Source organism: Caretta caretta, chromosome 25 (assembly GCF_965140235.1).
Source record: "Caretta caretta isolate rCarCar2 chromosome 25, rCarCar1.hap1, whole genome shotgun sequence".
NCBI classification, from domain to species: Eukaryota; Metazoa; Chordata; order Testudines; family Cheloniidae; genus Caretta; species Caretta caretta.
In genome coordinates, this window is record NC_134230.1 from 11,602,240 (window position 1) to 11,629,513 (window position 27,274).

General features: G+C 49.2%; 1 protein-coding gene across 5 annotated transcripts; it reads right to left on the bottom strand.

Annotated features, from left to right (window-relative positions):
* Positions 1-1,574: 1,574 nt before the first annotated feature.
* Positions 1,575-27,240, bottom strand: SIRT6 (sirtuin 6). 5 transcript variants are annotated; one of them, XM_075123205.1, is made up of 8 exons: positions 27,036-27,221; positions 25,479-25,606; positions 18,496-18,678; positions 10,744-10,851; positions 9,425-9,520; positions 8,093-8,173; positions 6,955-7,078; positions 1,575-5,731 (listed from the first exon to the last, which is right to left on the bottom strand). In XM_075123205.1, exons 1-8 carry the CDS (start codon positions 27,099-27,101, stop codon positions 5,384-5,386), a joined length of 1,134 nt encoding a protein of 377 aa, XP_074979306.1. In that variant the 5' UTR covers positions 27,102-27,221; the 3' UTR covers positions 1,575-5,383. The 5 variants fall into 5 exon arrangements, with proteins under 5 accessions (XP_074979306.1, XP_048686543.1, XP_074979308.1 ...); XM_048830586.2 differs by having other exon boundaries at positions 10,792-10,851; positions 27,036-27,212; XM_075123207.1 differs by having other exon boundaries at positions 27,056-27,134.
* Positions 27,241-27,274: the final 34 nt, after the last annotated feature.

The window sequence follows — 27,274 nt, forward strand, 5'->3', positions numbered from 1 at the left end:
ACTGGGAAAGATTAATAACATAACCCCCCCCCAGTCCCCAGAGATCATCTCCAGGAAGGATGGAATCCACAGCCCAATCTCAGATAGCACAAAGAGCAGCCAAAGTCAGAGAACTGTGGAATTTAACTGGATTTCCCAGGAACCTGGCAAGACTTCCAGAGGCAGTTTGATAGACACATGCCAGAGAAGGTTTCATACACCGGCCGCCTGCCAGCTGCCAATGAAAACGTTAAGAGTGCATCTTCTAGACATCTCTTCCCCCCTCCAGGAAAAGGACATTAGAATCTGGGGGGAGCCTTTGCAGGAGAAGGGTGTGATGCCCCAGACTCATCTGGTGAGCAGAAGAAAGAGCTAGGTCAGTGGTCCCCAAACTTTTGAGGGTCATGCCCCTCCTTACCCTTCTGTGCCCCCCCTCCATCCTAGGGTTGGGAGCAGGGATGCTGCTCGGGGTGTGTGTGTGTGTGTGTGTGTGGACAGGATGAAGGGGGCTGCAGCTGGGGTGGGTCTTGGCCAGGGGCACCAGCTGGGGGCGGGAGCCAGCAGCTGGGGTCGCGGCCAGCTGCGGTTCCACTCCCGGCCCGCCCCCAGCCTTGGCCCCAGGCCAGGAACAGAGCAGTGTGGAGGCTTGGGGTATGGCCAGGTAGGTGGCTGGAGGTGGGACCAAAGCAGAGCACGGGAGGAGGGGCTGGATGGCACTCCCTCCCCGCCTTCCATGGGAGCTGGCCCAGGTCCTGCCATCTCCCCCTCCCCTGAAGATTCCTCCGCACCCCCGTAGGAGGGAACACCCCACAATTTGGGAACCTCTGACCTAGGTAGAGAGAAAGGATTGTCCAAGGTTAGGGCGTAACATGGGAGCCTGGGTACAATTCCCTGCTCACAGACTTCCTAGGTGACCTCAGGATTATCACTTATCCCCAGGTGCTCAAAGGTCGTTAGATGCCTAAACTCCTTTAAGGATCTGGAACTTTTTCTCTGTGGGCCTCCCCTCCCATCTGTAAAATGGGATGACAGCCCTTCCTCGCTGCCCAGGGGTGCACAGCGCATTAAAGACCGTGAGGTGCTCCAGCGATTGGGGGCCATGTTCTGTAGGGAGAGCACTGAGCTTTTCCCAGGGCTCTGAAAAGGAAACACTTGGAAGTCATTTAGGAAAATGAAACCCCTGCATGGTATTCAAGGCCAGTATCTTACTTTATACATCTTCTATATGCAGACCCACAGCTAGTCCTTCATGCTGCCCACACACAGGAATAAAAAAAATTAACAAATTCTGATCATTTGGAGTAAATCATTATATGATCCTTCTTCTCCCTTCTAACATACTTTAATGAGCAGTGAAATAGTTAAAAATTGTCATTAAAGGGATCATCTTCAACCCACACTGATATTCACAGGGTTGCCTCTTGTTTCAGGCTCTCTGCAAACTCAGGCAGACACTACTGCAGGAGTCAGACTTGCTTCACATTTTCTTTGCAACAGTCGGAGATTCACTAGGCAAAGCCTGTCGAAAAGGCTAAGTTTTCCCTCTCAGGGAGTCAACAGGCTACTGAAACAAAGCAATAAAAACATCCACAGACTGGGGAGAAAAACTCAGCTTCTGGTTTTAGTTCAGGCATGGTTTTCATTTACAATTACACATACATTTCAATATCCCTATCCATTACACAGACATGCGGGTGGGTTTTTATAGTACTCTCCCTGTTCTTTCAACTCAAATCTGATTTCTTTTCTATTTTTGTATCTAGTCTGTTACACTGGTGCACAACCCTAAACATGTGGGGTCCTTTTATCTGGTTCCCTCTCCATGGTGAATGCTGCACTATTTAAAGTGCCATTTAAAAAAATAAAGAAGGTAAAAAGGTCAACTGGGCAACTCACTTCCCCTCTCTGTGCCTGTTTCTCCTCCCACCCCTCTTTGTCTCCTCTGTTTAGATTTCAGTAGCTCAGGGTAGGAAGTCACTTCCCCTGTATGTACAGTGCCTGGCCCAATGGGATCCTGATCTTTGCTGGTGGTCCTGCCCCATATTATAGCGAGAACCCAGGAAGGCAGCCCTCAACACTCAAAGAAGGGTAGTGTCATGGCAGCAAAATCTAATGGTTTACCCTCCCTTGGACCAGTCCCCAGCCCACATTGTGTTGAGCAGCCAGCCAGCTGATCAGATAGAGAGGAGACCTGTCTGGAGACTGAACACTCACACCCACAGCAGGACACACACACACCCACCCACAAGCCCCATGCCACGCTGCCCTCAACACAGAGCATCGCGGCAGATTACCCATGTGGCCGGTACCTTGCCGCTCATGCAGAAAAGGAAGCATTGCAGGGGCAGGGGGAATCACAGCAAGGAGACCGGGACAGCGAGTTATCCTGTCACTTTGAATGAGGCTCATCAGACGTTTAGGCTCCCTGCCCAAACACAAGGACACTCCAAAGGGGAGCTCTGCTCCAGAGCACGGCTGTAAATCACTCAGAGCCACTGGGGCCCAGAACTAGCAGCTCCTCAATCCAGCACCACCGAGGCTTTCAATTAACGCAGGACCCAGGCCTGAGGCACGCTGAGCTTACCCAGTTCTCATGGAAGGCAGCAGAAGTCAAAGGTGCTCAGCATCCTCCTATCTCCAAACTATTATCCCAGAACCCCCGGGGTAACTGCTAACACGGGCCTCCTGCTTTTCGATCCAGATTCAAGCCCCAGGCAGACGGCCCTTGCCGGGGTGTTGGACCAAGGCCATATGCAGCAGCTTTAAAATCCAATGGGAAAAAATTAGGGATTGGGAACTGGGCAGCCTTCAAGCTTCCAGGTGTTCTGGGTATTCTATGGAACTCCATCCCCTACCAAATCAGCAAGGGAGGGAACTCTCAGCTGCAGTGCCCGTTGAAGATGGTGCCCGATGCCCCCAGCTAAGAGTGCCCATGATGCATGGGTGCCCAAACTTTGGCCATACAGGGGGGACATAGGTAACTTGCCAGGGTCCCAAGAACTGCACCTAGTTTGCACGTGTATTTACATAATATTCAAACACACGAGCCCAGCCCCAACATTCATTGTAACTCCCTTAAAAGCAGATCCCCACCTGTTGCTGCAAGGCAAGGGGGGGTGACCATGAGCTGTGTTTTAATCCTGTGAGGCCTCATGTAGATTGTACACCAGGCTTTGAGGAGTCCTGTCCCACAGTCATCTCTGTCTAGCTGCAGGTTTATGGCCTGCTTCCTTGCTGTAGCTAATAAGTTGCATCTCAGAGGATCTCCGATTGCTTTACAAACTTCAGTGTAGGTTCACATCATCCCTGGTAGGAAGGAAAGGGCTGTGCAAGTGTAGGGATTACTGAAATGCAGCCATGTCTGGGGTGGATCCCAGCAGCAGTTTAACAGAGCACAGGAATGCCCCCGGCAGTTGAGGATAGGAAGTGAAGAATATAATATCCCGTAGAAACCACAGGAAAAATGGGGTAGGCAGAATAACTACCAGAGAGGAACGTCAGGTCACTGGGGTTAACTCAAACTCTTCCACCAAGTACCATGAGATCTTTACGTGACAAATGGCCAGGGCCTGAAGTGTAAGTCTTGTCCAACAGATACAGTCTTTGTCAAGCTGTATTTTTATACAGCATCTCGAGGCGACTCCCACAGTACCCACTGCTGTGTTTTTGGGATATACTGGAGATTGTAGATACAGCATGTTCTAGGACATTTCAAATTCTGACCAGGAGACTGAGACTGGAAACTGGCTCCCAGGAAAGTTTCTGCATCCCAACCCAGACTCTCCCAAGTGGCTCAGAAGATCTGCACCTGGGCTGTTTAACATCCAGACTGCACTGGAAAACTGGCAGGAATATAAATACTGAGAATTTATCCGCAGCCAGTCACCTGCACCCCCAACCATTTCCATTTCTCTTTACTACTAAGACACAAATGGCTGCAAGTAAATTCAGTCCCCAGTGGCAGGCTTGAATAGGGGAGTGGAGACAGCTGGGACCACACAGCTTGCGTTCCCTACAACCCACCTTCAATCAGAAAAATGATCACACCATATGTAAGGAGGCGGCCCTCGGACCACAAAGCAAATCTCTGCCATGTCTCTTATCAGCCAGTTGCAATTACCATCTGTTTACCTTAGCAGAGGCAAGGCTGCATTCAAAGGGCAATCGCTGCATCTCATTATGTCAACAAAGGCGTCTGCCCCTCTTGCGCTCTGGTGACAGCATCCCGCTACCAGGCCATACTCAAAGAAGAGACATCCTTGCTTGTAGCGCACATTAACAATCACACAGAGCCATGCCAAATGGAGTCTGGCTGAATCCCTCTTGCTGCTGGACAGCAGCTGCCCTTTCGCTGCTAGGAACCTCAGCTAGTAAGTCTGCAAGGCAAGAAGAGTAACAGGCAGCTAGACTGCAAGTGTTCCCAGGGGCCCACAGAGCAGACCTGTGAGGGCACTCAGCCAGCTAGAACGCAGACTTAGCCAAAGAAACGGATGCAAGTCAGGCTCTTCCACTGACCTGATCTGATCTGACCGACTGACGTCAATGATTGGATTTAATGCCACGCAGCAGGGAGGGAGGGTTAGTAGGGAAAGGACAATGAGGGAGACAAGCCAGGCTCTGCCACTGGCATGGAGGAGCCCTGGACAAGTCTCACAGGGTAACATTTTCAAAAAGTGCCTGTTGACTTAAAAGCCTGTGTCCCATTTTCTAAAGCGGCACCTGACTCTCACCGACTTTCCATGGGACTTCTTCAAAATTTTACCCTCACTTCTCTGCATCTCCGTTTGCCCACCTGTCAAATGGGAAACGAGCGTCACCCCTCCTGCAAGAAGCGTGCACGCGTCAATGTGAGATCTTCGGGCGAACGGCTCACGAGACGTGCAACCGACGTACCCACGCTTCCCGATTATGGCAAGGCTGCAGTTCTCATGCCGTGGGCAGCGCAGGATTTGGGGGTCGTGAACCCATCCAGACTTCAGCTCATCGGTGCTGTCACCTGGCTAAGCGCTGCTCCCCTTACTCAAGGACGAGTCCTTTAGCTCCTGCTCCGCCTCCCACAACGACGAGCCAGACCTTGTAGCCCTTAGGCCAGATCTGCCCGAGAGGTCGAGGGAATTCTGCAGTCCTTCCCCAAGCAAGGCAGACGGCAGCGTGTGGATCAGCAGCCAGCCACCCTCACAATGGATGGAGCAGCAGCGACTGACCCCTACACCATAAGCGCCGCTGGGTAGCTGGAAACCAGCCCGCCCACGACTGGCGATGCAGCTGAACAGACACACACCATTGAAGTACATTTAATACTTACAAAAAGGGAGGTGATATTTCAAGGTATAAAAAGGACGGTAGGAAAAGCGGCCCAGGCTAGCTGCTAAGACCAACGACCAACTGCCAAGACGTTGGTAAGTCAGGTGAGCAGTGACTCCACTCTCACTCTCTTGGCTGCTACGGGGCTGCGGCCTGAGCCAGGACTTTCCTGTTTCAGACGGTCACCGTGCTCCTCGCGTGCCGTGCCGAGCCCCGGGCATGTCCCATCAGCCTCCTCTGCCGTGCCATTGTGGTGGGAGCAGGGCTCTTCCTTGGCTGGGCGCTGAGCATCCGGGTCGAGTTTTAGGGCTGGTTCGGGCTTCACAAGCTCAGAACTCTCCACCACCACCGGCCCCGTCCACTCGGGGATCTCCAGACCAAGCTGCTTCATCAGCCTTGTCATGACTTCATCCACGTAGCCATGGATGCGCAGGTCGGCTTGCCGGTCCTAGGGCCAAGAGACAGGAAACCGGCTCAGGAAGCTGATGTCACTCCAGCCCTACTACTTACACGTGCATCCAGAGGGCAGGTACCTTTCAGCTCTACAACAGGCCACAATCCAGCCCAGCTCTGGATCCACCAGCTCTGGATCACCATCCAACAGCTCTCTGCTCGCCCAGATGACAGGAGCTGGTGACCTCCTTTTACTAGAGAAGCCCCAAATTCAGCCACAGACCCCTAGTATGCAGCTGTTCTCTCCCCGTTAGGACACGCGGAGGACAAAGCTGACTCGCCTCAGGGGAATTCCAAACACCAAGCAATTTGAGGACTCTCTCAAGGGAGACCTGACCTCAACGATTTCGCTCTTGTTTTCAAGGGCTCTGCGTGCGCGTGTGAATTGGGCGAGGCCTAGCAACTTGCATCACACCGTGGATTAACTCTCAGCTCCGCACTGACCAGGCAACATTTGGGACAGATTTCAAAACTGGCCCTACAATTATCTCGATGCAGAACTAAGGGGTGAGTTGGCGGTGTAAGGAGGCAGGATTATTCCTCCTGGAGTTTAAGAGACAGGGATCTGTGCGGATTTCAGGAACACCACCCCCGTGAAGTGCTCAGTGAGTATCACCCTCAAAACAGCTAGAAATGTAGAGCCTTTCAGCCAAGCTGTGAAATAGACGGGTTCAATCACTACAGAAAAAGTTCTGTAGGGAAGACTCCTGCACTGCCTGGGACAGGGACTAGATGACCCGAGTGGTTTTTTCCACCTCTAACCTTGATACACTTTGCAGGTCTTGGAAACAAACTGCCTTGGTTATGTAACAGGATCCTAATGATTCGGGTATTCGAGGGAGGTCGGAACATAAATAAAACTGGTCAAATTCTATAGTCTCGCAGCAAGGACTTAACTCAGGGGCTTAATTAACACTCAGGATTCCAATTCACCTGGGGATACGTGAGGGGTTTTGATCCCACCGGAAGGTTTATTTTTAATCACAGATCTAAGGTCTTTGGTAATGGGGACCCAGCATGTTTACTTACTAAACTAGGTTGATTTCTTCTAGCTGGCATTGTAAGCGGGCCGCCTGGCTCCTGGACTGACCCACTTTTGCAGGATTCAATCAAGCACCCACGAGTGCTGGGTGCTACGGCTGGAATAAAACCAAGGCCTGTCAGACTGTAGCTGGGCAGCTCTGAGCTCAAGGCGCCAGTCAAAGCATTTTAACTCACATGCTTCGTTGCTTGCAGATTTACTATGACCAGCTTCCCTCCTTTCCTTTTCGTGAGCAGGGGGAGATTGCCACTGGGTTTGATCTGAAGAGAGGTCCCCAGAGTGACTGACAGGTCAGCTTTCCTGCAGGTGGATAATAAAAAAGTGAACCCGTGAAAGGGAACGGAGCCAGTCTCAATGACTAAAGTCCCCTTCTATAAGAAGACAAAAGGCCAGACTCCCGCCAGAATGCTACACACTGGTCTTACTGCCCCTCTGACGAGCCATACATTACAAGTGTTATAATAAACTGCATCTCAACTTAGGTTCAGAATTGGAACCTGTGAAACCAGGGAACAAAACCCCATTTCAAATGATGTGCAACAGACTTGGGGGCAGGGACTCTCTCTCTTCTGTGTTTGTACAGCATCTAGCACAATGTGGTCACTACATCAGTAGAAATAATAATGAACCAGGCCTTGGAAAGTCTTGTAAATATACACCCAGCCCCAGCAGCAATGATTATCCTTTCATTTCCTCCTGTCCCTTTATACTGCAAGATCTGAGAGGCAGGGACTTATTTACTTGGCACTAGTCACTTAATATACATTGCTACGTCCTCTTAAGATGCTTGATCAATAATAAGAAACGAGACCCAGGAAATAATCTTCCCTCTTGGGGAATACCACAAGCACCTGGGATCATCCAACCACCACCTCCCTGGCAAAAGCTGTTGGTTTCTGAATGTTTCATTTACCCCACTATCTGCAAAGCCTTTTGGTGATAGGCCAGGTACAATCTCTGTCTCAAGAGGAAAAGGGGATCTGCTTAGGGGATGCACTCAATACACTTTATTCACCTTTGACTCCTGGAATCCAATAGTAACACGCTTCCTTTGAGATTTATAATTCTGGCCAGCTACAGTCATTCTTAAGGATTAGCCAGGGTCAAAAGCCTGGAACAAAAGGTCATTGAACTGGGAATGGCAGGTCAGATTCCAAGTATCTGAACAGCCTAATTCATCCCAGCAGATGGCAAGAAGCTTGGAGAGATCTCATAGCAACAAGTTGCATGCTGAACGAGTTATCAGGTGGTTTTATTGAAGTACCAGGTTTTAAACAAAAGGGTGTCAAAACACAGTGCTGCGGAAAGCAATACCTGCAGGCGTCGTCTGCTAGACTCAGGTCCCGATCAGGCAGAGAATCTTCCCAGTCTAAAACAGTGTCTATTAACTTTCCTCTGGGGAAAAAAAAAAATCCAACAGGAAACAGGGTTAGCTTTGCTCTCAGACAAGGGAAAGAACAGGGACAGGGACCCAACCGCAGAGCTGCTGAGGAGAGGCTCTTGATGTCCATGTCCAATTAGCTCCATTTGTAAGATGGATGTTCTAACTCCTGCCTGCACAAGTTCAGCAGGGGATCTGAGAGTCAAGCTGGGTTCAGCAAACAAGATTCTGTGGGGCAGATTCTGCTGTCAGTTACACCTGTGAAGCCCCCAGCACTGAGGTCAGAATGTGGCTCTGCAACTGGAACTTTGTTAACAATTCTGTGATGATGGGTGAGCGGGAATGGAGTCCATGAGATTGACTTTCTGTTGCTCTGGACAACGTGCAGTCACTGAAACCAGTCCATACTGGGTGTGAAGAGCTACTAAGTCAGAACGGTGGTATCCAACACCCAATTTGCACTGGTGTAAAAGACCCTAGCAGGTGCAGAGGCGTGGAGAATCAGGCCCATTCACTCTTGCCCAGACCTACATTCCGTTAATAGAAATGAGGAACAGTAAGAAGTGTGTCACTGAAGATGGCAAGTGCATTTGAAATACACACAGAGCAGATCTGCGGACGCCATTTTCACAGAGCCACTTTTCCAGCCCTAAGCCCAGGTTACGATGAAAATCACATTGCAAAGAATCTCCACCTTAAAGCTAAACAATTAAAAACAAAGCTAACATAAGTAATGCAAGCAGCAGCAGGACAGAGTGGAATCAAACATACTGCTACAGGGGAGAGAATGCGCCTCTCAACACAGCAATCACACAATGCAGCGCACTTCAGCCGCAACGGACCCACATGTAGCCAGGATTCAGGGAGCAACAGAAAGGGGAGATTTTCAAAGGGCACCTAGGTACCCAATTCCCATTGACAGACGATGTGAATTGGGTGCCAAGCTCCCATTTGTACCTCTGAAGATCTCCTGCACAGTCTCTGCTTTTCATAGGAGAGAGTTTAACAGACTGAATCTGACCTGAGGGGGTTTGAGTGCAGGAACTCACCCACTCCTAACACAGAGACGCAAATGTGAGCCGTTGGCCCTTCCTTGAGTACCTAGAGAAGCCCTCCAGGTACGCTCGGACTGCGCCATGTGGTAAAAACCAAAGACACACACATCCAGGAAATGGTGGAGTCCAGGAGTTTCATAATTGGTACGTTTCTGCAGGATGCAATTCTGCCTTTCCCTTCCCCCAAGGCTGTCATTCCAGGATACATACCGGCAGGCACGAAGCCCTCTTGCTTTGGAGACGTCGCACAGCCTGCCGGTCGGCTTGAGGCCCATGGTGCCCACGACAGCGTCCCGCACGTACTGCCTTCACATGCAATGAGAAAGGATGCAATTCAGGGTGTGAGACAAAACAAGAGTCTGTTCACAACCATTAACATGCAAGTGCATTGATAAGAAAGATGCTAGAACGCACCCGCCGGGAATGGGGAACCGCGGCCAATGGGAGCTTTGGGGGAGGTACCCGCAGGTAAGGGTAGTGCAGGGAGCCCTCTGCCCCGCTCCACCCCCGGGGCCGCAGGGACGTGGTGCTGGCCGCTTCTGGGAACAGCACGGGGCCAGGACAGGCAGGGAGCCTGCCTTAGCCTCGGTGTGTGCTGCTGCCACGCCGGAGCCGCTAAAGGTAAACGGTGCCGGGCCGGAGCCCGCACCCTGAGCCCCCTCCTGCACCCTGAGCCCCTTCCTGCACTCCGCACCCGTCCCTGCACCCCAACCCCCTGCCCTGAGCCCCCTCCCGTACTCCGCATCCCCTCCTGCACCCCGCACTCCCTCCCACACCCCAACCCCCTGCCCCAGCCCTACATTCGTGGCCTTGCATGCAATTTCCCCATCCACATCTGGCCCTCGGGCCAAAAAGTTTGCCCACCCCTGTTCTAGACCATGCGACTGAGTAATGAGAAGGAAGATATAAAGGCAGAAAAACACTGAGAATCATGCCCCTTTGGTGCTAAGAGAAGCTGGAGATGAACATTATTGGCCAAATCCATCCCCAGTGTAACTAGTGAAGTGAACAGTTACACCAGGGATCAATTTGTCCCTACACCATAGTTCTACCCATGGCACTCTCCCGCTCAAGGAGTTTAGAGCAATAATTTCAGAATTTAGGATTTGTATTTCCTAGAATCAAAAGGCAAAATTCAGACTGCTGTGACCTCTTATTCATATTTGGCAAACATATATAAACAAGACCTGGCTACAATGGAGAGACCATTGATATTTAAACTGGGCATGACCAATATGACGAACAGATTACAGGAGCTGTGAAGATCTTCTATGGGGGCAGGAGTTAGTGTTCTCCCACTAAGTGGCAAGATTTAGGTGTTTATTCAGGATTTACTCATAGCGCACGCCCTGTGCTCTCTGCATCATGGGCTTATCTGCCAGAAGCTCATGTAGTGATCGAACTTGACTCATGCTAGAACTAACAGTTATATAAGGGTATCCAGAACTGCAGCGACCATCTGTACCCCAGAGACACGCCCAAGGGCTACAGTGCTTCTCAGCACCATGGCAGTGGAGAGACTCACTCACGCTGCCTTTTTACAAACGAGTGTGTCTTGACCGGCAGGGATGACATACTTGCTGCATTTCACACATTCCTCCACAAACATGTTCCCGTGCAGCTCGGCCAGCTTGTCCCTGCAGAAGAAACAGCAAAGGTTAGCGGAAACCCAGAGGCAACGCTGCCCCTTGGTGACTCAGGTTGCTCAAGAGACTCTTATTTACAGCCATCGTGGATACATCAGGCCCACCCGGTCTCTAGTTAAGGTTCTGACAATGTCTAGCTCTGGTGAAAGGGGTTGTTCTGGATGAAACACTCCTGTGCTGGAAGGGATCAGGCCATGTGGCCCAAAGGTTTCTGTGATGGCAACGCCATAGGTTGAGTGACCCTAAAGGTGAGCCATGTTATTTCCTTGTGCGCCATCTCCTGCTGGCGCCCTCAGTCTTGCTGCCAGTTTCCCACAGCTCCCCAAAACCAAATAAACCCACAAGCCTAATCCAGTGCAGCTGATGGGATTCCCTTTGTTAGCATATTGACTCCTAATAAAGAATAATGGCTCTTTTTCTGTATGTTTTTTGTATTGTGGTAGCATGTAGGAGTCCAAGTCCTAGATCAGGGCCCCACTGTGCGAGGTGGTGCACAAACGGAACAGAGAGAGACTGTCCTTGCCCTAAGGAGCTCACAATCTAAGTAGGTTCAAATGAAAAGCCAGCAGCTCTGTAAGTTAAACACCACAACAGCATTCCCACTCTAGCTGCTACCGGAATACAACTAATAGTAGCCCATGCACTGTGTATGCATGCAGTGAGAGGCCCTGCCCCAAGCATTTACCATCCAAACAGACAAGACAAAGGACGAGAGGGGGAAACAGGCATTGAGAGGGGAAGTGACTTCCCCAATGTCACAGCAGGCAACTAGCAGAGCCAGTAATACAATCCTGGTTTCCTGCCTGCCAGTCCAGTGCCCTATCCACTAGACAGGGGCTCCCAAGCGGTGACTCCTGTCCCCCTCATGCTACCTGAGCTTGACATTCCAGCCATTCACTTCACCGTTCTTTGAGAAGGTGGCACATGAGCCACTGAAGTCAGGGAGCCACTGCACTAGACGATCCTGCATCTAACTAGTTAGGCCTCCGGACATGGCCTCCGATGTAGATGATGCACGTTTACCAACCTGCTTGCTCTTTCAGCACCTAGTCCACTCTGAAGTTTCACCCAAACCAACCCAAATGCGCCGAGACATGCTCGACTAATGCTAAAAGCAGGCGTTTAAAAAAAAAAAAAAGTTTGGAATTGAACGGGACTGTTCTCCCGTGATTATACTGCCACCACTTAGATGGAACACCCTGTGGCATAGCATCACACCCCACACTAGAGGTACAATTTTCACTGTGAAATGCTAGAGGAGAAGGAAGGAGGAGTTTCAGATTGCATACACCAACCACATTTCCGATTTCTTCCCCCTGTTCTGGACCTGACCTGAGATTTTTATTTGAGATCAGTAATGAAATGGGTCCAGAGCTTCTCTGATTTTTTTAAAATTATGATTATTTTGCCTTTGCGCCGTTCCACGTCTTCGCTGTCAATTACATCAAGAGATTTGCACCGAGACTGACAGTAGCGCAACCTGATCTGTCAAGTACCTCGGAAACCGCCTTCCACTGCTTCTGTAAGATCAGTGCCTCTTTGTAAAGTCCTTTGTTGTGGAAAGTGCATGATTTGTTTTGATCAAAGTTCCCCTTGTGCTCAGTACAACTTTCAACATCTGCTCGCTGGATGCAGATGCAAAGACACAGCCTCCCTGAGTTCGGCAGTCAGCAGCTAGAAGCTGGGCCAGCAGCCACGAGGCTGACTGTAGACTTTCAATAATTCTTCGACAAGCACGACGTACACCCTTAGGCTCCGGTTCAACAAAGCACTTAAGTGTATGCTTAAGTCACATTGACGTCAACGGGCTTAAGTGCTTTGGTGAATCAGGGCCTTAGTGAGGTTTACATGAGCTTATAACAGGGGGACAGTCCCCTTAACAGTAGTAGGGACAAAGAGATTAGTCAACATCTGTTTTGTGATGTGTCCCTTTAAGGTTCCTGGGATTTTGAGAGCGGACACAGTGCAGATGGGAGAGGGGACGACAGACCCAGGGGAATAGTTAATACTTGGGAAAAACCTTGGCTACTGTTTCTTTAAGGGCCTTCTCCTCTTCCACTCTTGGAGTCCCAGACAACAGGTATTGACTCGCTCCTTTCCTACGGTTATGGTGGATCATATTAAAGAAGTTCTGTATTAAAATCACAAATGAGTTTGATTCCCCCTCGTTTAAATTCCGGGTTATTACTAATTAAGAGGTCTCTTGGTTTTTGGTCTCTTGTTTTTACTGTTTCTCTCCCTCTCTGTGTGAAACTTGCAAGCTGCCAGTTGCGTTAGTACATCCTAAGACAGAGTCTGTTCTCAAAGCAATGCTTTGTAACAACAACTACTCACACCGAGAGAGACTCAAAGCGATACTCTGTAACAACAGAAACAGCATCCGGAGACTCCCCGACCTTTTGTTGTCTTCAACTCGCTTTGTTAACAATTGTGATTAAAACAGAGATAGAGGATGTATGTGGATGGATGCTTGGTGTGGATAATAAAAGAATGATCAGGGAGGTGCCAGCCTAAGAATCCAGTGTCAATCGGCCGAAGAAGGTGTCAAGTGGAAACAACCAGAGGACCCCCGGAGGGCAGACTGGAATCCACCCAACAGCCTCAAGGATGGGAGAACCAAAGAACAAGGTAACATCTGGCAGCACGGAGCCGTCAGGAATGTGCCATCTGCTGATTGATTCAGCAACAGCATGATGAAGCACTTCCCATAGACTGGCAAAGGAATAAATTACTATAAAAATGGACTCTAGAAACTGAGAACTTTGGGGTCTGATTCTGCAAACCAACTTCCAGGAGCATCAGATGAGCATCTGACAAGGCCCTGCTCCCTCCTTGTTTCCAGGCCACCTGGCCAGTGGCTTGGCATGAGCAACTCTAAGGCTGGTAACTATGATAACAACCTTGCAGAACCTGTGTGTGTGTACGAATGAATGTGTGAATAAATATGAGATTGAATGGAATGTTATAGCTATAACTAACTGCTTACTATGATTCTTTCTGTATTCACAATAAATGTGGCATTTTGCCTTATTCCCTTTAATAAGATCCTGCTGGTTTTTATTTTATTGGTATAACACTATTACCCTGAGGGGGTATAGTCAAGCTGTTACAATGCTCAACCCCCATATAGCAGTAGTTTAGGATGACTGCTCCACAGAGCTCACCTTTTCCCCACTTAATCATCATTGTCCAGATAAATGGCAAAGGCATCTGTCATACTTTTCTCTGTACTCTTAGATAGTATCTTCAGCAACTTGGAAACAATATTCTCTTGAGGAGGAGGAGTGGTTCCCATATGAAAGGCAGTACTATTAAGTAGAACATATGGATGCATCTGGCTATGTTCAGGTCATTTCTCATGTTAAATCAAACACCTTGCATTAATGGCAAGGTAAATTCTTTTGGTTCTTCCTGTCGTTTTTCTTGTTTCTTCCCTTACAATTTTAACTGTGGGCCTTGGCATTTAAGTCTGTCTGGAAAAGAATATCCAGGGCAAACTGCTTCAATATTTTCTTCAAATTGCTCAGTTTTTGCTACATGGTGAAATTAGAGTAAGAGACGGCTGCAACTCTTTTCAAGTCAAGTCTTTGCCTTTCAGTTGTTTTAATGGCATAACCACTGTTTGATCTTTGCCATTTTTTGGTGTTAATGATGAACAGAGATTGTTCCTGAATGAAACTCATGTACAGCTGCTGGAAAGCCCAGCCCTGGGACAAGAAAAGCATCTCACGTGCAGGCTCAAACTCAACGTTTTGCTTTTCCGCTTCAATGAGCAAAATTTCATTCAATAACCTTTGATCTTGAAGAAAAAAAATGGATTTCCTGCACTCCAAGATGAGTGCGGATGCTTTCTACTTATCAACGCTTGGCAGTGTGAATACTGTCAGTTAGACAGAATTGTATATTTTCCACTACTCCAGACACTTGTTTTCTACCACTTCCTTCAACCTACCCATTTTTTGTCAGAAATTCACACATTGATATTTGGCAATTAGTGAGCATTTGCCATATTGGTCAGTAGCTTTGACATTTACTTTAGCTATGAGGAGAAACTGCCACCTTCCAAATTCAATACTGAAGCCTAAAAATACGTTGAGCCATCCTGCTTTGGACAGGACCCGATCATCAGTTGTGTCCATGTAATCTAGATTCTAGCAAACCAAGCCCTAACAGGTTTCAGAGTAGCAGCCATGTTAGTCTGAATTTGCAAAAAGAAAAGGAGTACTTGTGGCACCTTAGAGACTAACAATAAGCCCTAACAGTTCACAGGTTCACACATTTCCCTAATACGCAAAGACAGTTACCACCACCCACTAGCCACACACCCCTCAATAACCAGCAGTTTAATGTATTCCCCTTCTGTTCTGGGCTTTTTTAGGCAGTTCGGTTGCTTTCCTATTGTTTCAATCACTTCCTTTTTACCATTTTAGAACTGTTGAAATTTTCATTCATAGATGGAAATAAGAGTCTAGTATTTCTCTCATAAAAAAACTTTTCAAACATGTGTTCATATCAGTACTTGAGAGTGACACACAGGCCTTCCCAACACAGAAACTGCACCAGTTAAACTAAACCAGCTAAAAAAAACCCTCACCCCTTCAATTTAACTACTGCAAGTGTGTGTATGCACTAGGCCACAGAAATAAAAATAAAAAATAAAAAAAGAGAGAGACCAGAGGGACCAAATGGGACAGCCCAGTAGTTCTCCAACTGTGGGTCACGACCCCATTTTAATGGGGTCACCAGAGCTGGTGTTAGACTTGCTGAAGCCCGAGTCCCACTGCCTGGGGCCGAAACTGAAGCCCGAGGGCTTCAGACCTGGGTGGTTGGGCTCAGGTTACAGGCCACCTGCCTGGGGCTGAAGTCCTTGGACTTTGGCCCCCCTTGCCTAGGGCAGTGGGGATTGGGCTTTGGCTTTGTCCCCCTCCCTCCTGCCCACCCGCCCAGGGCGGCGGGCCTCAAATGGGCTCAGGTTTCGGTCCCCCCTCCTGAGGTCGTGTAGTAATTTTTGTTGTCAGAAGGGGGTCGTGGTGCAATGAAGTTTGAGAACCTGTAGGATAGCCCATAGTCACAGCTCTCATTAGAACGTTCTTGAGGTGTGAAGTTGGCTCTGCCACATTCAAAAGAAAATTAATCAGATTTGTAGAGAACAGAGTTTTTTCTAATCACTCCGGTCTGACTTTGTCAAAGGGCCGTTTGTATTGCTAAGAAGAAGAATTAAGCTCTGAGCTTCCTCATGGGACAAGAACACAAGCAAATATCTTCTCAAGCCAGACAGCTGCTAGATTTGCTCTTTAGCTAACACCATGTCATGCTATTTGTAAGCTGCACCTTCTCTAAGGAAGCAAGTTCCCATTCACACACCTGCCTCACCACCGCCTTCCTTTATATTTTCTTTCTTGAATTAAAATTGCATTCTCGTCTACCAGCCGTGTCTGATTCAGGCACTCCAGCAAACAAGGCAAATAACCCATTTGTCTGAAGTGCTAGAAATGTTCTGTCTGGGGTATTTTTATTGTAGATTAAAGTTTCTGTCCAAGGAAGAAGCTGCCTTTTCCAGACTGAGCTAATGGAAAGGCAGGTTCCTTTGAGGACGTCTTTGAAGCGGGCTTTACTTGACTAAGTGCAGCTCGGTCTCTACCGCCATACATGGGGGGATTGGAGAGACTGCATCCACACATCAATCATGTGCACAGCTCGCAGCTGGGGGCACACAGCCGTGCGGTTTTGGACTTTATTATAACGAGAATGCAGGAAGAGAAGCCAACAAATCAAGTAAACCACAGTGCTGCTAAAACGAAGATGAACCTGAAACCCAGGACTATCTCCCCCTTGTGCCCCTTCTGAAGTGTTACAGATCTACGCGGGAAAGCATAGTTTCAAGGCGCTCCAGACCCAGTCAGGCGCCAGTAAAGGTTTTCTCACTGAAGAGAGGGGGTAGGGATGGAGTTTATTAACCTTACCTAATGAAACCCAGTTCACCCAAAACAAAAACTACTGCAAAATGTACTACTTGGAGGTGACTCACATGGGAAGCCGTACTTGCACAGAGCAGCGAAAGGGGTAAGACAGCCAAGTTAGCCTTTCTGAAATGAGTTTGACGTTCTTAGTCCAGTTTCAAGGGACAGGTGTCCACAACAGGCCACAAACCGCACCCATGTTGGCGGTTTTCATAAAGAAGCCAAGGTCTGACTAGGTTACAGAGACCAAATTCCCCTTTCTCCAATGGGTCCCTCTAGATTAGCACTAAGGCGCATGGACAGGCTGGCCTGGGGAAAGGTTGCTGGATCTGATCTGCAAGAAGGGACTTCAATCTCCAAGACGAATAATCCAGCACTTGTCACAAGCATTACATTATCTGTGTCAGCATCATACTAGTAAAGGGAAGCTGACCTTGCTCTAAGCAGAAGCGCAGACATGCCAACTTAAGAGGTGTGGTAGCCAATATGTGATCTAAGGAATTTTACGATGCAGCCCTCAGTTATCCTCCTTTTGAACAGAGATGCAGCCCACAGGGACTACAAATCCCAGCATGCAGTGTTCCATCCTGAACACCACATGTTGGGATCTGTAGACTTGGCAGGCCACACCTGCCTCTAATGGGTGGTTGCACTTTGTTCCTATGTGCACGCAAATTCAGCTCTTGTAAGGCAGGCTATGCAGCCATCAGCTGAACTTTCATTCCCACTCTATCCCAAGACACCTCCCTACAGACACAATGTAATTCTGTACATTCTTTCTGTACAGCTCCTTGCACGCTAACAGTGCTCTGTAAATATTAGTACAATTTAGATCAACTTGTGACCAAATGGAAGTTTTCCCATTTTCGCTTGAAAGGGTCCTACCGACACACACAGAGTAGAACTAGCAGGCTAAGATGACAGCTCCCCATAAGCCCACAAGGGGAAGGTGATGGCAGAGCGCATTGATGTAACCTGCCCACAAATTCAGTCCTTACAGACACAGCCAATCATGATGCTTCCCATGGCCAACAATACCGGCTGCTTTACATGAGCCAATGTCTGCCCTCTAACACAGCGAGTGGGTGCTAGATCTTGTAGGGTAGGTCAAATCCATTTGTAGCAAGACCCAGCACAGCTTTGGGAAGGAGTCCTGGAACTATATGGGTCATTGCCCTTAAACAAAATAAGGCCCCGCCTTTAGAAATAGCAACACAGGAAGAATTGGGTTTAGGGTGGTCCATGGAACTACCACAAGAGCATTCGATAGTGCTGATGCTGTTAGATCTGCCTCTGTCCTAGTCCCACAGCCTCTCCCTCTCTTTAGATCCAATGCAGCTTATTTTCCCCAAAGGCATCCGGCAGGCCCCCCCCCAACCACACACTCACTATAGCAGTGGGACTAACAGCTGTTTTAGTACAAACATGATTAAGAAGCCATGTTGCTTCTAAAGCTGAAGGGGTTCGGGCCCCAGGCATTGCTTTCATCTCTGGAGAGCACTGAAGCATTAATACCTCTGTCGTTACAAGCATTAGCCGAGATTTGTGTAGCGTCCATACACACACTCCTGCAAAGCTGCACTTGATAAAAAGCAACAACGCGGCAAGCTTTGATGCCTGTTACAGGCATCTGGGCCCTGCCGGGTCGAGAGATGGATAAGGGGAGGTGCAGTACCGTGGGAATCCAGAACGCACATGCAGGCCATCCACGTTTTGGCTGACCAGGAACTTCAAGATGCCGACTCTCTGCAGCTCCAGCAGCGCCATGTGGGTCTTGGAAGGCCTTGCATTCTCAAAGGTAGTGTCAAACTTGGGGGACAATCCCCTCTCCTCCATAGTCCATACGCCATTGGGCCCCCTGTTTGGGGGGGGCGAGGAAGGGAAAGAAATCAAGTTATAACTGGAAGTAGCAGGCATTAAGCAGCAGTCATGAGACACCATGTGAGCTCTAATTAAGGGGGAGAAAGCAAAGTGAGTTGCTAAATGAAGGTGACCTGCTACCATGGCATTTCTGTCCTTGATGTGACAAGAACATGGCTGGGCCCTATAGCTGTAAACTTGGTGCTTAATTCAATGCTACTGCGGGCAACGTTTTAACATTAAAAAGTAACTAGCAAGATGGAAATGAGAATGATAACTTCTGCACTGACCCAAATCAAATTCAAGACTGAAAGTACAGGCATGAAGAGCGGGCAGTACTGGAAGGAGAGCATGCAACATAGTGCAAGGCCCAAAGGGCCTAAAACCGACAGGGGAGCGCTCAAAGCTGCCTGTGGACCACGGGGCATGATAGAGGTGCAATGACATGAGGCTTAATTTAGGAGCAGCTGGGGGAGGAATCACTGCCTGACATATCAGTAAGAGCATGATCTCTGCAAATGAGGAAGGAGAGATGCCTACATGGGAAGGGAAGCCAATGGCATAGTCCACAGCAGTCTCATTTCGGCCAAATCCAGAGGCTTGCTCAGTGGTGACATGAGGCACACCACATGGAGTTAACATATAACTTGAATGCTGAGGAGACTGTCGATTGTAGCCGGAGGGTTCAGCCAACAAGAGGCTGTAAGAAAGATAGATGCACTTCATCTTCCCTCCACTTGCTCATTTTCCTGCTAGGACTCTGCCCGTGCAGGAATTGCCCCTCATTTACCGCCATGTAACATACACTTATCCTTTAAGTGGCCTCTAGATTCAACCTCAAGAGTACTCAGAGTCACTGAATGGAGAACGTGTGTGTGTTGGGGGCTGGGAGCACCATGTGGTTAGCTGGACACAAATCAGAAATCAAGAAACTGAAGAGACCTATTAGGTCAGGTCCGGGGCAGGATTATACTGTAGGGAATATTCTCCAGTGCTCTGTCCAATCTTAAATGAATTGAGCAATGCCACTTCCATTACTTCCCCTGAGAGAAGTCCACAGTCTGAGATCTTTCCATGATCAAATGCTGAGCCTGCTTGTGTCCTATTACTCCTAGCTACATCCCCTTAAAACACTCTTCCCCGCCACAACCTTTACACCCTTCAGAAGGAACACAGGCCAATGTGTGTTCTAGACTGTGCTACCTACCATGGGACCTTGGGCAGGTCAATTCACTTCCGTGCCTCAGTTTCCCCATATTTGAACATGGATAGTAATACTCTCCTACCTCCTAGTAGGAGCACAAGTCTGCAGTCCAGAGGAGCCACCAAGGAGATTCTGGGCACCATTACATTACCACTTAGTAGGATGTTCCAGAGGAACCCCATTCAGTTTAGACTCAGAATCCCCTCACTAACAAGACAGGCTGACAGAAGCCACAACTACTGAAAGTGAAAGTTACCAGCCAGGAACAAGCATGATGGGACATTTTACTGTGCCAAAAAACTAAAGTTTGCAGCCAAAAGCATAACAGGAATTGCACTGCCCAGACAGCGAATGTGCATACCCTGCTTCTGGGGCAGCTCAGACAGGTCTGCAGAGAAACAGATGGGCCTGGAAAACAGAAGGAATCAACAGACAGAACGAGGAGGACTCGTGGCACCTTAGAGACTAACCAATTTATTTGAGCATGAGCTTTCATGGGCTAAAGCCCACTTCATCAGTTGCATGCACTGGAAAATACAGTAGGAATATATTATATATATATATATATATATATATATATACACACACATACACACACACAGAACATGAAAAATGGGGGTTGCCATACCAACTCTTAACAAGACCAATTGATTAAGATAGGCTATTATCAGCAGGAGAAAAAAAACTTTTATAGTGATAAATCAGGATGGCCCATTTCCAACAGTTGACAGGAAGGTGTGAGTAGCAGTAAGGGAAAAATTAGCATGGGGAAATAGTTTTTAGTTAGGGTAATGACTCATCCACTCCCAGTCTTTTTTCAAGCCTAATTTAATGGTATCTAGTTTGCAGATTAATTCCAGTTCCGCTGTTTCTCGTTGGAGTCTGTTTTTGAAGGGTTTTTGTTGAATAATTGTGACTTTTAGGTCTGTAAGTGGGTGACCAGGGAGGCTGAAGTGTTCTCCGACTGGTTTTTGAATGTTATAATTCTCGACGTCTCATTTGTGTCCATTTATTCTTTTGCATAGAGACTGTCCGGTTTGGCCAATGTACATGGCAGAGGGGCATTGCTGGCACATGATGGCATATATCCCATTGGTAGATGTGCAGGTGAATGAGCCTCTGATAGTGTCGCTGATGTGATTAGGTCCTATGATGGTGTCCCTTGAATAGATATGTGGACAAAGTTGGCAACAGGCTTTGTTGCAAGGATAGGTTCCTGGGTTAGTGTTTTTGTTGTGTGGTTGCTGGTATTTGTTTCAGGTTGGGGGGCTGTCTGTAAGCAAGGACAGGCCTGTCTCCCAAAATCTGTGAGAGTGAGGCATTGTCCTTCAGGACAGGTTATAGATCTCTGATGATGCACTGGAGAGGTTTTATTTGGGGGCTGAAGGTGACGGTTAGTGGCGTTCTGTTGCTTTCTCTGTTGTGTCTGTCCTGTAGTAGGTGACTTCTGGGAACTCTTCTGGCTCTGTCAATCTGTTTCTTCACATCAGCAGGTGGGTACTGTAGTTGTAAGAACGCTTGATAGAGATCTTGTAGGTGTTTGTCTCTGTCTGAGGGGTTGGAACAAATGCGGTTGTATCTTAGAGCTTGGCTGTAGACAATGGATCGTGTGGTGCGGTCTGGATGAAAGCTGGAGGCATGTAGGTCATTATAGCAGTCAGTAGGTTTCCGGTATTGGGTGGTGTTTATGTGACCATCGCTTATTAGCACTGTACTGTCCAGGAAGTGGATCTCTTGTGTGGACTGGTCCAGGCTGAGGTTGATGGTGGGATGGAAATTGTTGAAATCATGGTGGAATTCCTCAAGGGCTCCTTTTCCTTGGGTCCAGATGATGAAGATGTTGTCAGTGTAGCACAAGTAGAGTAGGGGCTTTAGGGGACGAGAGCTGAGGAAGTGTTGTTCTAAGTGAGCCATAAAAATGTTGGCATACTGTGGGGCCATGCGGGTACCTACAGCAGTGCCGCTGACCTGAAGGTATACATTGTCCCCAAATGTGAAATAGTTCTGGGTGAGGACAAAGTCACGAAGTTCAGCCACCAGGTTAGCCGTGATATTATCGGGGATAGTGTTCTTGACGGCTTGTAGTCCATCTTTGTGTGGAATGTTGGTGTAGAGGGCTTCTACATCCATAGTAGCCAGGATGGTGTTATCAGGAAGATCACCGATGGATTGTAGTTTCCTCAGGAAGTCAGTGGTGTCTCGAAGATAGCTAGGAGTGCTGGTAGCGTAGGGCCTGAGGAGGGAGTCTACATAGCGAGACAATCCTGCTGTCAGCGTACCAATGCCTGAGATGATGGGGCATCCAGGATTTCCAGGTTTATGGATCTTGGGTAGAAGATAGAATACCCCTGGTCAGGTTTCTCAGGGTGTGTCTGTGCAGATTTGTTCTTGTGCTTTTTCAGGGAGTTTCTTGAGCAGATGGTATAGTTTCTTTTGGTAACCCTCAGTGGGATCAGAGGGTAATGGCTTGTAGAAAGTGGTGTTAGAGAGCTGCCTAGCAGCCTCTTGTTCCTATTCTGACCTATTCATGTCGACAACAGCACCTCCTTTGTCAGCCTTTTTGATTATGATGTCAGAGCTGTTTCTTGAGGCTGTGGATGGCATTGTGTTCTGCACGGCTGAGTTTATGGGGCAAGTGATGCTGCTTTTCCACAATTTCAGCCCGTGCATGTCGGCGGAAGCACTCTATGTAGAAGTCCAGTCTGTTGTTTCGACCTTCAGGAGGAGTCCATGCAGAATCCTTTTTGCAGTGTTGGTAGGAAGGTCTCTGTGGGTTAGTATGCTGTTCAGAGGTGTGTTGGAAATATTCCTTGAGTTGGAGATGTTGAAAGTAGGATTCTAGGTCACCACAGAACTGTATCATGTTTGTGGAGGTGGAAATGTACCTGACGCAAAGCCCTGACTTATAGATGGCCCATCTAGTCCAGTATACGGTCTCTGACAGGGATCAGTGTTAGGTATGTCAGAGGGAAGACGCACAACAGGGCAATTTCGAGTGATCCATCCCATGTCGTCCACTCCCAGCTTCTGGCAGTTGGACGTTTAGGAACTCCTGGAGTATGGGGTTGCGTCTCTGACCACCTTTGGCTAATAGCTATTGACTGACCTACTCTCTATGAATTTATCTAGCTCTTTTTTTGAACCCAGTTATACTTGTGGCCTTCACAACAACCCCAGCAACAAGTTCCACAGGTTGACCGAGTGTGATTTAAAGAAGTACTTCCTTTTGTTTGTTTTAAACCTGTTGTCTATTAATTTCATTGAATTTATATAGTGGCATTGTGATATTTTCTGTCTTATTATCTATCCCTTTCCTAATGGTTCCTAATATTCTATTACCTTTTTGACTGCCACGGTACACTGAGCAGATGTTTTGAGGAAACTATCCACGATGATGCTAAGATCTCATTTTTGAGCGGTAACCATTAATTTAGACCCCATCATTATGTATGTATACTTGGTATTATGTTTTCCAATGTGCATTACTTTGCATTTATCACCACTGAATTTCACTGGCCATTTGGTCACCCAGACAGCCAGTTTTGTGAAATCCCTTTTTTAACTCTCTGCAGTCAGCTTTGGACTTAACTATCTTAAGAAATTTTGTATCAACTGCAAATTTTGCCACCTTGCTGTTTACTCTTTTTTCTAGATCATTTATGAATATGTTGAACAGCACAGGTCCCAATGCAGATCCCTGGGGGGCGCCACTATCTAGCTCTCTCCACTGTGAAAACAGACAATTTATTCCTTTTGTATCCTATCTTTTAATCAGTTACTGATCCAAGAGAGGACCTTCCCTTTTATCTCATGAATGCCTATTTTGCTTAAGAGCCTTTGGTGAGGGACCATGTCAAAGGTTTTCTGAAAGTCCAAGGACACTATATCGACTGGATCGCCCTTGTCCACATGGTTGACACCCACAAAGAATTCTAAAAACCTTGTGAGGCATGATTTCCCTTTTCAAAAGCAACGTTGATTCTTCCCCACCATATTGTGTTCATCTATGTGTCCGATAATTCTGCTCTTTATAATAGTTTCAACCAATTTGGCGGGTACTGAAGTTAGGCTTACCAGCCTGAAATTGCGAAGATCACTTTTGGAGCCTGTTTTAAAAATTAGCATTACATTAAGTACTCTCCAGCCATGTCACACAGAGGCTGATTTAAGTGATAGGTTACGTACCATAGTTAGTAGTTCTGCAATTTTATACTTGAGTTCTTTCAGAACTCTTGGGTGAATCTCATCTGGTCCTAGTGACTTATTACTGTTTAATTTATCAATTTGCTCCAAAACCTCCTCTACTGACAACTCAATCTGGGACAGTTCCTCAGATATGTTGCCAAAAAAGAATAGTTTGGGTGTGGGGATCTCCCGCTCATCCTCTGCAGTGAAAACCAATGCAAAAACCTCATTTAGCTTCTCCGTAGCAACCTTGTCTTCCTTGAGTGCGCCTTTAGCACCTCCATAATGCTTGTTTCGCAGTCTTCCTGCTTCTGATGTACTTTAAAAAAAAATCGCTGTTCGTTTTTGTGTCTTTTGCTAGTTGCTCTTCAACTTCTTTCTTGGCCTGACTAATTATACATTTACACTTGACTTGCCAGAGTTTATGCTCCTTTCTGTTCTCCTCAGCAGGATCTGACTTCCAGTTTTTAAAGGCTGCCTGTTTGCATTCTGCCTCTTTTACTCTGCTGTTTAGCCACAGTGGCATTTTTTTAGTCCTCTTATTGTTTCGTTTTCATTTAGATTATACATTTAGTTTGAGCCTCTATTATGCCGTTTTTAAATAGTCTCCATGCAGTTTGAAGGCGTTTCACCTTTTAATTTCCATTCACCTAGCGTCCTCATCCCCCCCTCCCCCTTCTGAAGTTCAGTATTACTGGGGTTATTCTATATTGTTGTTATGCTATTAACCAGCATGCACAAATAAGCTATAAAAAGGGGACACCAGATATCAAGTACTTTCACTGCGTGGGTTGATGAAAGTTAGGTGTGGGTGCTAGCCTTGGAGAATCATCTCACTGACTTCAGTGTCTCATCACAGCCCACTTTGGCCACTAAATAGCAAGCTTTTGACTTTGGGAGCGAACTAGAGCAGAGACTGTAGACAGACAGGAGAGGAAACCTCTCACCTCCATTTATCAGAGCGTTAGAAAAAAGGGAGTTTTCCAAAAGTAACAGTTATAAGGCACTAAATAAATGGACTATTTTCCCTACAGCACTTAACACACAGGCTAACTGGCCAAGTATCAGGGATGGAGCCATAAGACAACTACTCGTTTCTCATTAATGAAATATTTTCACTATAAATACCACAAATACGATCACTAACCCAGCAAAATAACACTTGCACTCCTACAGCATCTGTCCTCCAAGGATCTCCAAGCACTTTATAAACATTAACCTTTTGCCAAACTCAGACACGTTTTCACAGGTGGGGAAACTGAGGCACTGAAAGGCAAAGTGACTTGCCTATGGTGAGTCAGTGGCAAAGCCAGGAATAGAGCCCCCAAGTTCTAACTCAGCACGTCACTCTGACCACTAGCCCACACTGCTTCAGTGATTACTGATATTTTTTCAGTCAGTGCCTTTACCTGAAGTCAGGGATCCCGGAAGCCGTACTGATCCCGGCTCCTGTGTGAAACACTACATTGGAAGAACCCCTTATCAGGTCTGCTAATGCACGCACTTTCCTCTCCAGCTCCTCTGGCGGGTCAAAAATCTGAGGGGAAAGGAAAATGGAAATGGAGAGCCAGAGAGACGCGTCCCCACCAGCACACCAAAAGGCGGATAAGCCATTGCACCCAAGCCACCACGCTGAACTGCACGGCACTCCGAGTACAAGATCACAAGTTGACTGAAGGGGAAAAAAAAGTGTATTAGCACGGCATGAGGATAAACCAGTGCTGGCTGCCAAACCCCATGGCCTGGTACTGGGAGCCGGCAGGTACGTGGCCTCAGGATGTTCAGATTTAAACCTCAAATCTGCTTCAGTGAGGTGAGGAGTCAGCGAGGGGAGGGAAAGCACCCCCATGGGGGGGGAAGTGAGGGGAAGCATCCACAGGGGGGACGGGAGCCCAACAGGGCCCCCATTGGGGGCCGGGGAGGGGAAGTGCCCCCAGGGGCAGGAGGCGAGCCCAGCAGGGCCCCGTGGGGGGGGGGGGGGAGAGGAGTCCAGCAGGGCCCGTTGGGGGGCGGTGGGGGAAGGGGAGGGGAGCGCAGGGCCCCGTTGGGGGGCGGTGGGGGGAGGGACTCCTTTGGGGGGGAGACGAAGAGCCCCCGGGGGAGGGGGGGAGTGGAGCGCAGGGCCCCATTGGGGGGAGGGGCTCCGTTGGGGGGAGAGGAAGCGCCCCCAGGGAAGAGAAGGGAGCGCAGGGCCCCGGTAGGGGGTGGGGAAGGGCTCCGTTGGGGGGGAGAGGAACCGCCCCGGGGGGGAGGGGAGCGCAGGGCCCCGTTGGGGAGCGGTGGGGGGGAGGGGCTCCGTTGGGGGGGAGAGGGAGCGCCCCGGGGGGAGAAGAAGTGCAGGACCCGTTGGGGGGCGGTGGGGGGGAAGGGCTCCGCTGGGGGGGGGGGAAGGAACCGCCCCGGGGGGGAGGGGAGCGCAGGGCCCCGTTGGGGAGCGGTGGGGGGAGGGGAGCACAGGGCCCCGTTGGGGGGCGGTGGGGGGGAGGGGCTCCGTTGGGGGGGAGAGGGAGCGCCCCGGGGGGAGAAGAAGTGCAGGACCCGTTGGGGGGCGGTGGGGGGGAAGGGCTCCGCTGGGGGGGGGGGGAAGGAACCGCCCCGGGGGGGAGGGGAGCGCAGGGCCCCGTTGGGGAGCGGTGGGGGGAGGGGAGCACAGGGCCCCGTTGGGGGGCGGTGGGGGGGAGGGGCTCCGTTGGGGGGGAGAGGAACCGCCCCGGGGGGAGAAGAAGCGCAGGACCCGTTGGGGGGCGGTGGGGGGGAAGGGCTCCGCTGGGGGGGGGGAGGAACCGCCCCGGGGGGAGAAGAAGTGCAGGACCCGTTGGGGAGCGGGGGGGGGGGGGGAGGGGCTCCGTTGGGGGGGGGGGAGGAACCGCCCCGGGGGGGGGAGCGCAGGGCCCGTTGGCGGCGGAGGGGACCCCGGGGGGCAGTGGGAGGCCCGGGGGGGGGGGGCGCTGCTCCTTCGCTCGCACCTCGGGGAGGCCGCACTTGCCCTTGTCCGAGTAGGGGGAGAGCCCGGCCGCGTAGTTCACCGCCATCGTCCCGCCGGCCCCGGCCCAGCGACCAATAAAGTTTTCCTTGTTGTCAATTCCTCTCGGGCAGGGCGAGGGCGGAAGCGGCCGGGCCGGGCGGACTGAAGCCGCCGCCTCTCAAGCCGCCTGCGCAGAGCTGCCAGGACCGCGCCGCCCGGCGCCATGTTCGCTCCGGGCAG